Source organism: Myxocyprinus asiaticus, chromosome 28 (genome assembly GCF_019703515.2).
Source record: "Myxocyprinus asiaticus isolate MX2 ecotype Aquarium Trade chromosome 28, UBuf_Myxa_2, whole genome shotgun sequence".
Taxonomy (NCBI): domain Eukaryota; kingdom Metazoa; phylum Chordata; class Actinopteri; order Cypriniformes; family Catostomidae; genus Myxocyprinus; species Myxocyprinus asiaticus.
In genome coordinates, this window is record NC_059371.1 from 44,231,071 (window position 1) to 44,243,674 (window position 12,604).

The window sequence follows — 12,604 nt, forward strand, 5'->3', positions numbered from 1 at the left end:
TGGTGTTTTCTGGCGGTTTATAAAACAACTTCTGCTTCATTTACGTCTCCTGCTGGACAGGAGTGAATAAAATACCAACATCTGATTAATCAGTCCAGCTGTTGTTCAACTTAAAAATACATTTTGTTTCATTATACAAGAAAATCTGAAGTGACCAGACTTCTATTTCCATTGACATTTCCTAAATGTTTCTATAATTTGAAATCTTTCTCTAATAAATCAGCACACATTCAGACATCACTGGGAAACAAAAACGTTTAAAAGAATAATTAACTCCAAAATGAAAATTATGTCATCATTTAATCACCCTCATGTTGTTCCAAAACTGCATGACTTTCTTCTGTTGAATGCAAAAAGACAAAATTTCTTCTTGCCACACATTTCCATAAAATTAGTTCAAATTAGCCTGTCAAGCTCCAACGACAAAAAGCACCATAAAAATTACGTAACTTACTGACCTTTGAGGTTAAACCACGACACACCACACAAAGAATTTATAATCATAATAATAAACCCTTTACATTTGATCTTGACATAATTTCAGTGTATACATCTTCAACATTGTCCCTTCTAAATGTTTTACTCATGGACAGTCACAGTATGTACATCTGTTTGAGATTCTTTCTCCAAAACATCTTATTTACAACATACAATGCACAAACGTATATCTATACAGTATATACATTTATCACAGCAAATATGGTGCTTTGCTCATTACTTAACCCCTTACACCCTGAAGGCATTTTGACAGTTTTCTGCTAAAATTGCATACACAAAAGAGCTTATAACTTAAAAGAATAAAAAATAAATAGCAAAGCATATTAATTGCATGGTATCAGTTTTAAGAAAACCTTTCAAAATGTAAGAAAATAGATTTGGATCGCACTCAGAGACCCTTATGCTACAACAATCCTGACTATACAAAACATTAGCACTAAAAATACATATTTTTTAAAAATAGTTATTTTTCAGTTTGTTTTAGACAGCAAGTATGGATGGTCAAAAAATTTACTTTGGTGTTGTTCTACAACATGCCAGCTATACCAGAATTTGTTTTGTTTTGTTGTTTTTTGTTGAAAGGACAAAGCAATTAATATTTCTAGCATATGAAACCATGGTTCCCAAGTTTTTTTTGTTTTGTTTTGTTTTTTTATCAAAGTGCCCAAATAAACCAAACCATAATTCATGTGTTTTATTGAACATTAAAACAGAATAACTGAAAAATACGAATGCAAAAATCTCAAAAAAATATAAAAACACAAACTAGTCCCATGATACATTTCAGCACAATTTGACTTCTTTTTCCATCACTTATTCAATCTCTCCAAAAAATGTGCATTGGGGGGTCTGGGTAGCTCAGCAAGTATTGACGCTGACTACCACCCCTAAAGTCGTGAGTTCAAATCCAGGGCGTGCTGAGTGACTCCAGCCAGGTCTCCTAAGCAACCAAATTGGCCCGGTTGCTAGGGAGGGTAGAGTCATATGGGGTAACCTCCTCGTGGTCGCTATAATGTGTGGTTCTCGCTCTTGGTGGGGTGTGTGGTAAGTTGTGCGTGGATGCCGCGGAGAACAGCATGGACCTCCACATGTGCTACGTCTCCGCGGTAATGCACTCAACAAGCCATGTGATAAGATGCGCAGGTTGACGGTCTCAGACTCGGAGGCAACTGAGATTCGTCCTCCGCCACCCGGATTGAGGCGAGTCACCACGCCACCACAAGGACTTAGAGCGCATTGGGAATTCCAAATTGGGGAGATAAGGGGAGAAAATTACAATTAAAAAATGTGCGTTGACCACCCTATTGTGCAAAATCTATGTATGTGTGCTCTGGTTCTGGTCCACACCTGGGACAGGAATTCAAAGAGCAAGCGAGTACTGAATTGAGTCGGTACTTGGTTCCATCAGTCCTGTAGAAAGAACCAAAAGTACCCAGCACCTGGTTTGGGAGATACTGCTATAAATAATCACAACTACAGTAAAGCCTTTTTAATCATTAGTTTACTTTCACTCCTGTGCCTCTGAAACATTCGGGGTATCCAGAAAAGATCCAGGCTACAGCCCCCTCAGCCCAGGTCTAGAGACGCCCCTAAAAATATATATTTTCTGAATTATGAAGAAAAATCATGTGGAAAAAACACTTACTGTCATTCCACAACATTTTAGCAACTCCTCCGTGGTTTTTGTTAATCGTATTCTGTGGCATATATACAGTGATAAATACATTTAGACAACTCAGGTTTGTACAAAGCTAAGGTAAATGTATCTAGAAGCTTGTTTAGGCTTGGTGAACTTGTCAGAAGCTTGTCAGTCTTCTCCACTCAATTCTACTTTACAAAAGTACAGATTTAAGTGCACTAAGTAGTACGGAGTAGAATCCAATGTGCCATATGGCTAACCTAGAGTCCAGTCATAATTTCTCTTATGCTGTTTAAGATGTGCTATACACTACATGGCTGAGTGCATAGTATACTTTGTAAGTGCATAGTATATAGTGTCATTTGGGACACAGCTACAGGTGCATCTCAATAAATTAGAATGTCGTGGAAAAGTTCATTTATTTCAGTAATTCAACTCAAATTGTGAAACTCGTGTATTAAATAAATTCAGTGCACACAGACTGAAGTAGTTTAAGTCTTTGGTTCTTTTAATTGTGATGATTTTGGCTCACATTTAACAAAAACCCACCAATTCACTATCTCAAAAAATTAGAATATTTTGACATGCCAATCAGCTAATCAACTCAAAACACCTGCAAAGGTTTCCTGAGCCTTCAAAATGGTCTCTCAGTTTGGTTCACTAGGCTACACAATCATGGGGAAGACTGCTGATCTGACAGTTGCCCAGAAGACAATCATTGACACCCTTCACAAGGAGGGTAAGCCACAAACATTCATTGCCAAAGAAGCTGGCTGTTCACAGAGTGCTGTATCCAAGCATGTTAACAGAAAGTTGAGTGGAAGGAAAAAGTGTGGAAGAAAAAGATGCACAACCAACCGAGAGAACCGCAGCCTTATGATTGTCAAGCAAAATCAATTCAAGAATTTGGGTGAACTTCACAAGGAATGGACTGAGGCTGGGTCAAGGCATCAAGAGCCACCACACACAGACATGTCAAGGATTTTGGCTACAGTTGTCGTATTCCTCTTTTTAAGCCACTCCTGAACCACAGACAACGTCAGAGGCGTCTTACCTGGGCTAAGGAGAAGAAGAACTGGACTGTTGCCCAGTGGTCCAAAGTCCTCTTTTCAGATGAGAGCAAGTTTTGTATTTCATTTGGAAACCAAGGTCCTAGAGTCTGGAGGAAGGGTGGAGAAGCTCATAGCCCAAGTTGCTTGAAGTCCAGTGTTAAGTTTCCACAGTCTGTGATGATTTGGGGTGCAATGTCATCTGCTGGTGTTGGTCCATTGTGTTTTTTGAAAACCAAAGTCACTGCTCCCGTTTACCAAGAAATTTTGGAGCACTTCATGCTTCCTTCTGCTGACCAGCTTTTTAAAGATGCTGATTTCATTTTCCAGCAGGATTTGGCAGCTGCCCACACTGCCAAAAGCACCAAAAGTTGGTTAAATGACCATGGTGTTGGTGTGCTTGACTGGCCAGCAAACTCACCAGACCTGAACCCCATAGAGAATCTATGGGGTATTGTCAAGAGGAAAATGAGAAACAAGAGACCAAAAAATGCTGATGAGCTGAAGGCCACTGTCAAAGAAACCTGGGCTTCCATACCACCTCAGCAGTGCCACAAACTGATCACCTCCATGCCACGCCGAATTGAGGCAGTAATTAAAGCAAAAGGAGCCCATACCAAGTATTGAGTACATATACAGTAAATGAACATACTTTCCAGAAGGCCAACAATTCACTAAAAATGTTTTTTTTTTTATTGGTCTTATGATGTATTCTAATTTTTTGAGATAGTGAATTGGTGGGTTTTTGTTAAATGTGAGCCAAAATCATCACAATTAAAAGAACCAAAGACTTAAACTACTTCAGTCTGTGTGCATTGAATTTATTTAATACACGAGTTTCACAATTTGAGTTGAATTACTGAAATAAATGAACTTTTCCATGACATTCTAATTTATTGAGATGCACCTGTATAGTCTAGTGTTACCAATGTACACTGTATAATCGCCTGATGTGGCCACTTAAAATGTGGGAGATCACTGTAGCAAGGATGGACACAAAGGCCAACAGTTACATCAAGAAGTGGCTGGGCTTGCCACATCATCTTTCAGATGTAGCATTGTTTGAAAGAAATGCCTTACAACTGCCACTAAAGTCCATCACTCTGGGCTACAAGCAGGAGAAGACCAGGCTGTTCTTAGAACTAAGGGAATCAACAGAAGCCCAGGTTCGAGCAGGTTGTAAACAAGACAGTTTCAAGACTCAAGCAACAAAAGATTGTTTGAAGAACCCAATCAGGAAGAGCAGGCATTGGATGGGGTATGGCACCCAAATTGTGGTCAGCAGCCTCTAGAAAACAGAGGAAAGCGATGGTAGTGACAGAAGTATCTAGGATGGAAGAGCAAAGGTATATGATTCAAGCAGTCAGCCAGCCGCAGCAAGGGTGCTGGACAGTATGGCAGGGTACATCAGATAGAGTTTAAGGATAGGCAGACTTGTTGAAGGTATCCCAGGCCAGGCTAAGTTTTCTAATAAGAAGGTACATACTCTTCCAAGCCCTGGAAATGTGCCTTTGTGGTATGGCAAAGAGGAGAGATGTCCTCTCTGTAAGACCCCAAGAGCAAATCCGCAGCAAATTTTGGCTGGGTGCAAGACAGGTTTGTGACAGGATCAGGTCTTGTGAAAGCTAGCGGAGATCCTAAAGGTGTGTAAAAGCAAATAAAGGCCATCATGCTTCTCAGAGGAAGTTGACTGAGTTTGTTAAAAAGGGAGGCGACACACAAGGCAATGCGCAGAGGGAAGCAAGATCAATCCTGGTGCCTGGAAGTGATTGATCAATGGTGGTCAACCTTGGCCAGCAGATGAAATTTCCTTCTGAGGTAGCCATTACCTCCTTGAGGCCAGACTTGGTGTTATGGTCGACATCAGCTAGAAAAGTCATAGCTTACTGTTCCACGAGAACAGGGGCTGGAGGCAGCCTACAAGAGGAAGAAACTAAAATATGCTGATCTATCCGCTGTGTGCAGGGAAAATGGATCAAGGATTGCAACTTACCCTATGGAGGTCGGGTGTCAAGGATTTGTGGGAAGATCAATGGTGAATCTATTGAAAAACATTGGTATCATTGGATCAGTGTTGAAGAAGTCTCTGAAGGATATGGCAGAGTAAGCTGAGAAAGGGACTTTCTGGTTATGGTTAAGAAAGGATGAAAAGTGGGGTGTGCAGAAGTGAGAAAGTAAACATAGCAAACATTTTTAATATGTGATGAGGTAGTATGAGGGAAAGGGGTGGGGAAGAATTATTTCCGCTGACCCACACAGTCCTTATCCGAGGGTTTCTGGAGAGGGATTGAGTGCAGGAGCGAAACCATGCCAAGCTAGGCACTGGAGGGGCAGCTGGTGCAGTCTCGCCTCTCACATTGCTCTCCTACATAATCTGTTGGGAAACTGGTCAAAGGATAGGCATTGGAGGAGTGGTAGACATAGTCTGATAGCTTGTCTTTTCTAACAGAAAAGATGTCTTGGAAGTACAGTAGGATTGGTCATGGGGGGATCGGACACTGGCTGCATGGCATGACCTTTAAAGGAGGAATGTCTTGATGGAAATGCAAGAACAAGAAGCATTAGAAAGTATCTCGTGTCCAGCTGCAGGGGGTGGCAGGGAGACATTCCTGACTGCTCCCCCAACACTAAGAGATGTTGCAAGATTAATGGGGTGAACCATCTGATATGGTGATTCCCTGCTGATGACACCATAGCTGGAAGACTGAAGGCACTGGTGGAGGTGTGGCAGGCAATAATGCCCTGCAGGTTTAGACAGCCACCGGTGCATCTCATTAGTAAGGTCAACTAATTATATTTTACAGTTTGAGGACAGTTATTAAGACAGTTGTTGAGAACTAAAAAAATCATACTGCATCTTGTTGCCTTGATTTTTTAACTTGGCTCAACAACTCCTCTTTAACTACCACCCCTGGAGTCACGAGTTTGAATCCAGGGCATGCTGAGTGACTCCAGCCAGGTCTCCTAAGCAACCAAATTGGCCCGGTTGCTAGGGCGGGTAGAGTCACATGGGGTAACCTCCTCGTGGTCGCTATAATGTGTGGTTCTCGCTCTCGGTGAGGTGCATGGCGAGTTGTGCGTGGATGCCGCAGGAATAGCGTGAGTAGCGTGTCTCCGTGGTAACGTCTCCGTGGTAACGCGCTCAACAAGCCACGTGATAAGATGCACGGATTGATGATCTCAGATGCGGAGTCAACTGAGATTCATCCTCCGCCACCCGGACTGAGGTGAGTCACTACGCCACCACGAGGACTTAGAGCGCATTGGGAATTGGGCATTCCAAATTGGGGAGAAAAGGCAAGACAATTAAAAACAACAACTTCTTTTTACAGTGCTGAAGGCATTTTTAAAGATGTCATGCTTAAATGGCACACCTAAAAGTAAGAACTTACAACTCATAAAAAAAAAAGCAAAGAGCATCAATTGCATGGTATCAATTTATAGAAAACCTTTTAAAATGTAATGAAAATATACTAGGAACATGCTTAGAGACTGTCATGCTACAACACTTTAAACAAAACTCAAAAATGAGTGCTAAAAATAAACTGCAGTTACTATTCGTTTGACATTATACCTTTTAGACAGTAAGAATGGAAGGTTATCAAATTTATTACAAAACTGTGTTGATAGTATTAAGCAATCTAAAGTTATAGCACTTGGAACCATGGTGGACTTTTATTTATCTGTGTCCAACAACCTCTCCAAGCAGAGGTTTTTGAGCTCAGGTGTATATTGAACATTAAAATGAAATAACTTGCATGCAAACATCTTAAAACTATAAAACATACTTAAAAAGTACACTCAGAGCATTTTATTAGGAACACCTTTATACCTACTTATTTATGCAATTATCTAATCAGCCTGGGTCATGAGCTTCAGTTAATGCATCAAACATCAGAATAGGGGAAAAAATGTGATCTCAGTGATTTCGACCGTGGCATGATTGTTGGTGCCAGACGGGTTGGTCTGAGTATTTCTGTAACTGCTGATCTTCAGCGATTTTCATGCACAACAGTCTCCTTTTTACTCCAAAAACAATAAACATCAAGTGAGCGGCAGTTCTGTGGACAGAAATGCCTTGATGATGATGAGAGAGGTCAACAGAGAATGGCCAGACTGGCTCGACCTGTAGGAAGGCTACGGTAACCCTGATAGCCACTCTGGGCCTTGTCTGTACACCTCATCAGGGAATGTGCCTGTCGTTGACTGTACTGCACTAAAGAGTATAACAAAGCAGTCATAGTGTGCATGTGTCAAACATGTTCGTATTTGCTTGATGTCAAAAGAGTACGTGTTGAAAGGTTGATCGCACCGAAATGCAGAAAAACCCGAGCCTTTAAATGGTGCTGCCCTTTTGGAAGGAATTCTATCTTTGGGTTTATCTAAATTTCAAACTATTTGCTTGATATTGTTGGACCTGAAGATGATTCTTGGTCACTGTGACTACTTGGGCAATTATTTTTGACATGTTGCTGTAGATGTCCTGATCGGTTGAAACCTTTTCCACATGAAGAGCAGTGGTATGGTTTTTCTCCAGTATGGATTCTCTCATGTGCTTTCATGTTTTGTGACAGAGTGAAACTCTTTCCACAGTGTGAGCACTTGTATGGTTTCTCTCCGGTGTGAATTCTCTCGTGTTTTTTCAGGTGTTCTGACCGAGTGAAAGTCTTTCCACAGTATGAGCACATAAAAGGTTTCTCTCCAGTATGAATTCGCTGATGTTCTTTCAAGTGGGCGGCTGTAGTGTAGGTCTTCCCACAATCAGAGCACTTATTAACCCCGGCACCGGAATGTATTTTCTGGTGCTGTTTAAAATAGGACAGGTGTGTAAAACTCTTTCCACAAAAAGAACATTTATTTGTGTGCATTTTCAGATGTTGTTTTAGGACGGATTCCACAACAAATGTTTTATCACATTTATCACATTTAAATGGCCTTTCTCCAGAGTGACAAAGGAGATGATGTGTGAGACTAGCTGCATATACAAAATCTTTTCCACACTGTTGGCATGTGTGAGGCTTTGTGTGAAATTTTGTGTGCAGATTAAAGCGTTCTCTACGTTTGAAACCTTTTCCACAATCTTGGCATATGAAAGGCCTCTCTCCTGTGTGAATTTTTGTGTGCACATCAAGACTTTCTTTACATGCAAAGTCTTTTTCACACAGTTCGCACGTGTGAGACTTTGTGTGAACTCTTGTGTGCAGATTAAGGTGATCTTTACGTTTGAAACCTTTTCCACACTCTTGGCACATATAAGGCTTTTCTCCAGTGTGAATTCTTGTGTGCTTGTTAAGGCTTCCTTTATCTATGAAACTCTTTCCACACAGTTGGCATGTGTAAGGCTTCACTCCAGAGTGTACTCTACTGTGCTTATTAAGACTTACTTTATGTGCAAAACTCTTTCCACACTGATGACACGTGTAGGGCTTCTCTCCAGAATGAATCCTTGTGTGCTTATTAAGGCTTCCTTTATCTATGAAACCTTTTCCACACTGATAACATGTGAAAGGCCTCTCTCCAGTGTGAATTCTTGTGTGCATATCAAGACTTCCTTTACATGCAAAACCTTTTCCACACAGTTGGCACATGTAAAGCTTAGTGTGAACTCTTGTGTGCAGATTAAGGTGATCTTTACGTCTGAAATCTTTTCCACACTGTTGACACGTGTAAGGCTTCTCTCCAGTGTGAATTATTTTGTGCTTATTAAGGTCTCTTTTATCTTTGAAACCTTTTCCACACTGAGAACATGTGAAAGGCCTCTCTCCAGTGTGAATTTTTGTGTGCACATTAAGACTTTTTTTACATGCAAAACCTTTTTCACACAGTTGGCATGTGTAAGACTTCTTTGTGTGAACTCTTATGTGCATTTTAAGGTGATCTTTACGTCTGAAACCTTTTCCACACAGTTGACACATGTAAGGCTTCTCTCCAGTGTGAATTCTTGCATGCACAGTAAAATGTTCTTTACGTGTGAAACCTTTTCCACACTGATGGCACGTGTAAGGCTTCTCTCCAGTATGAATCATTGTGTGCTTTGTAAGGTTTCTTTTATCTTTGAAACATTTTCCACACTGAGAGCAACTCAAAGATTTTTCTCCAGTTATGAAATCATGATGTTTCTCCTCCACTTCATTCAGCTCTTGATATTCCTCTTTCACTTCCATCAGCTCTACAATGAACACAGTAAAATCAAATTCAAAAGAGACAAATGTCACAAAGGAATAAAACTGAACCCTTATATAATGGTAGAACATAAATGTTTATACTATTGTAGGGTTGGGTTTACCTCTGTCTCTTTGGCCAATTGATGATTTGATTACATTCACTAGCAATTATTATAATCAAAGTCTTCTTAGTCATGATCATTTATTTTGGTCATGTTATAATCATGATTGTTACAGGTCATTTGTGTATTTGGAGTGACTGAGGGTCTGACATGTGATGAATGCAGTAACAGTACTTGCTCATTGAGCCCGGCTCCCAGAGAACCAATATGCATGTGATTTCAATTCATCGATCATAAAATGATCAAACGAATATTCTCTATTTCTACAATTCGAGAGTGTGCATGTTTGTGTGCTTGTTAAAAAAATGTCATTAACATGTTTTTTGAGTGCGAAAGAATCATTATGATTTCTGTAAAAGTCTAAATCAGAAATGTTTTAGTCATAAAAAAACAAGTAAATTAATGGATATAGCAAATACAGGTGCCATGTTACACAGTTTTTCAAGTGTGGCTCCAAGGTAAACACAAAATGTCATAATTATTTGGGTGCTGGGCTGATGAAGTTGAAGAACCCCTGATAGGGGTGCCAACTTCACTTCCTAAACTGGTGCAACTTTGTCCTGTACACTTTTGTCTTGTTAGTCAAATAATATTTATTTTTCTCGCTAATGTCTCGCTAAAAACAAATGGACAATATTGAATATTGGTGTAAATGTCAAGAGTTAAAAGCCACTAGTAAATAATAAACACACACGTAACAAGGTGAAAATGAATATCCCATCTATAATAGTTTTAAGGTCGATTTAAAGGGATAGTTCACCCAAAATGAAAATTCTCTCATCATTTACTCACCCTCATGATATCCCAGATGTGCATGACTTTCTTTCTTCAGCAGAAAACATTTGAAGAAAACTAGAATAATATCTCAGCTCAGTAGGTCCTTAAAATGCAAGTGAATGGCGATTTCTCTTTTGAAGCTAAAAAAATTTTTAAAAAAAAAATAAATCACAGACAGTCAGTATAAACGTCATCCAAACGACTCCAGCGGTTAAACTAATGTCTTCTAAAGCGACACGATTGCTTTTGATGTGAAAAAAAGATAAATATTTGTACTTACTTTTTAACTAAAAGTCCTCTCACTTTCAGCTGCTTTTATTTTCAGCAAACTTAACATGTGTAAATATTTGTATGAACAGAAAAAGATTCAACAACTAAGATATAAACTGAACAAGTTTCACAGACATGTGACTAACAGAAATGGAATAATGTGTCCCTGAACAAAGGGGGGGGTCAAAATCAAAAGTAACAGTCAGTATCTGGTGTGGCCACCAGCTGCATTAAATACTGCAGTGCATCTCCTCCTCATGGACTGCACCAGATTTGCCAGTTCTTGCTGTGAGATGTTACCCCACTCTTCCTCCAAGGCACTTGCAAGTTCCCGGACATTTCTGGGGGGAATGGCCCTAGCCCTCACCCTCCGATCCAACAGGTCCAGATGTGCTCAATGGGATTGAGATCTGGGCTCTTCGCTGGCCATGGCAGAACACTGACATTCCTGTCTTGCAGGAAATCATGCACAGAACGAGCAGTATGGCTGGTGGCATTGTCATGCTGGAGGGTCATGTCAGGATGAGCCTGCAGGAAGGGTACCACATGAGGGAGGAGGATGTCTTCCCTGTAACGCATAGCGTTGAGATTGCCTGCAATGACAACAAGCTCAGTCCAATGATGCTGTGACACACCCCGCCCTAGACCATGCCGGACCCTCCACCTCCTAATTGATCCCGCTCCAGAGTACAGGCCTCTGTGTAACACTCATTCCTTCGACGATAAACGCGAGTCCGACCATCACCCCTGGTGAGACAGAACCGTGACTCCTCAGTGAAGAGCACTTTTTGCCAGTCCTGTCTGGTCCAGCGATGGTGGGTTTGTGCCCATAGGCGACATTGTTGCCGGTGATGTCTGGTAAAGACCTGCCTTACAACAGGCCTACAAGCTCTCAGTCCAGCCTCTCTCAGCCTATTGCGGACAGTCTGAGCACTGATGGAGGGATTGTGCATTCCTGGTGTAACTCGGGCAGTTGTTGGTGCCATCCTGTACCTGTCCCGCAGGTGAGATATTTGGATGTACCGATCCTGTGCAGGTGTTGTTACACGTGGTCTGCCACTGTGAGGACGATCAGCTGTCCTTCCGGTGTCCCTGTAGCGCTGTTTTAGGCGTCTCACAGTATGGACATTGCAACTTATTGCCCTGGCCACATTTGCAGTCCTCATGCCTCCATGCAGCATGCCTAAGGCACGTTCACGCAGATGAGCAGGGACTCTGGGCATCTTTCTTTTGATGTTATTCAGAGTCAGTAGAAAGGTCTCTTTAGTGTCCTAAGTTTTTATAACTTAATTGCCTACCGTCTGTAAGCTGTTAGTGTCTTAACGACCGTTCCACAGGTGCATGTTCATTAATTGTTTAAGGTTTATTGAACAAGCATGGAAAACTTTGTTTAAACCCTTTACAATAAAGATCTGTAAAGTTATTTGGATTTTTACAAAATTATCTTTAAAATACAGTGTCCTGAAGAGTTTATAAACCATCGCTTCCAGTCAGCAGGAGTATGTGCATTCACGCGAGCACTGAGTTCACGTGGTCTCTCGTGTGACATATTTGCGTTGGCATGTTATGGACATAATCTCATGTTTTTCTCTTGGTTGAGACATCCAGTATAAGCACATAAGTGCACCATTGTGAGTAAAGAAACAAATAAATACAGAGCTATACCAAAATCAATTAACCTTCTGTAAAGTGTTCCTCCTAATCTGTTGTAAACAGCTCTACTCTTCTGGTGTGTCGTACAAGCGTCAGTTCTCGCGTCTCACATGCCAGCGCGATTACGTCAAATGCGCATACTGCTGCCTACCGAAAACGATGATTTATAGATAAAGAGCAATTCAATATTCATCTTTTTTGCACAAAAAGTGATCATGTTGCTTTAGATGACATTAATTTAACCAATGGAGTATGGATGACGTTTATGCTGGCTGTCTGTGATTTTTGTAGCTTCAAAAGGTCTGATCATCATCCACTTGCATTTTAAGGACCTGCTGAGCTGAGATATTTTTCTATTTTTCTTCAAATGTGTTCTGCTGAAGAAAGAAAGTCATACACACCTGGGATATCATGAGGGTGAGTAAATGATGA

At 40.8% G+C, this 12,604-nt stretch overlaps 1 protein-coding gene across 1 annotated transcript in view; it reads right to left on the reverse strand.

The window, feature by feature from the left end:
* Positions 1 to 247: 247 nt before the first annotated feature.
* LOC127418582 (gastrula zinc finger protein XlCGF57.1-like) overlaps positions 248 to 12,604 on the reverse strand; it is a 38,832-nt gene continuing 26,475 nt past the window's right edge. The window contains exon 3 of the mRNA XM_051659207.1: positions 248 to 9,355. Coding sequence (XP_051515167.1) covers positions 7,581 to 9,355 — 1,775 coding nt within the window. The 3' untranslated portion in view covers positions 248 to 7,580. The remainder of the gene's footprint in view (positions 9,356 to 12,604) is intronic.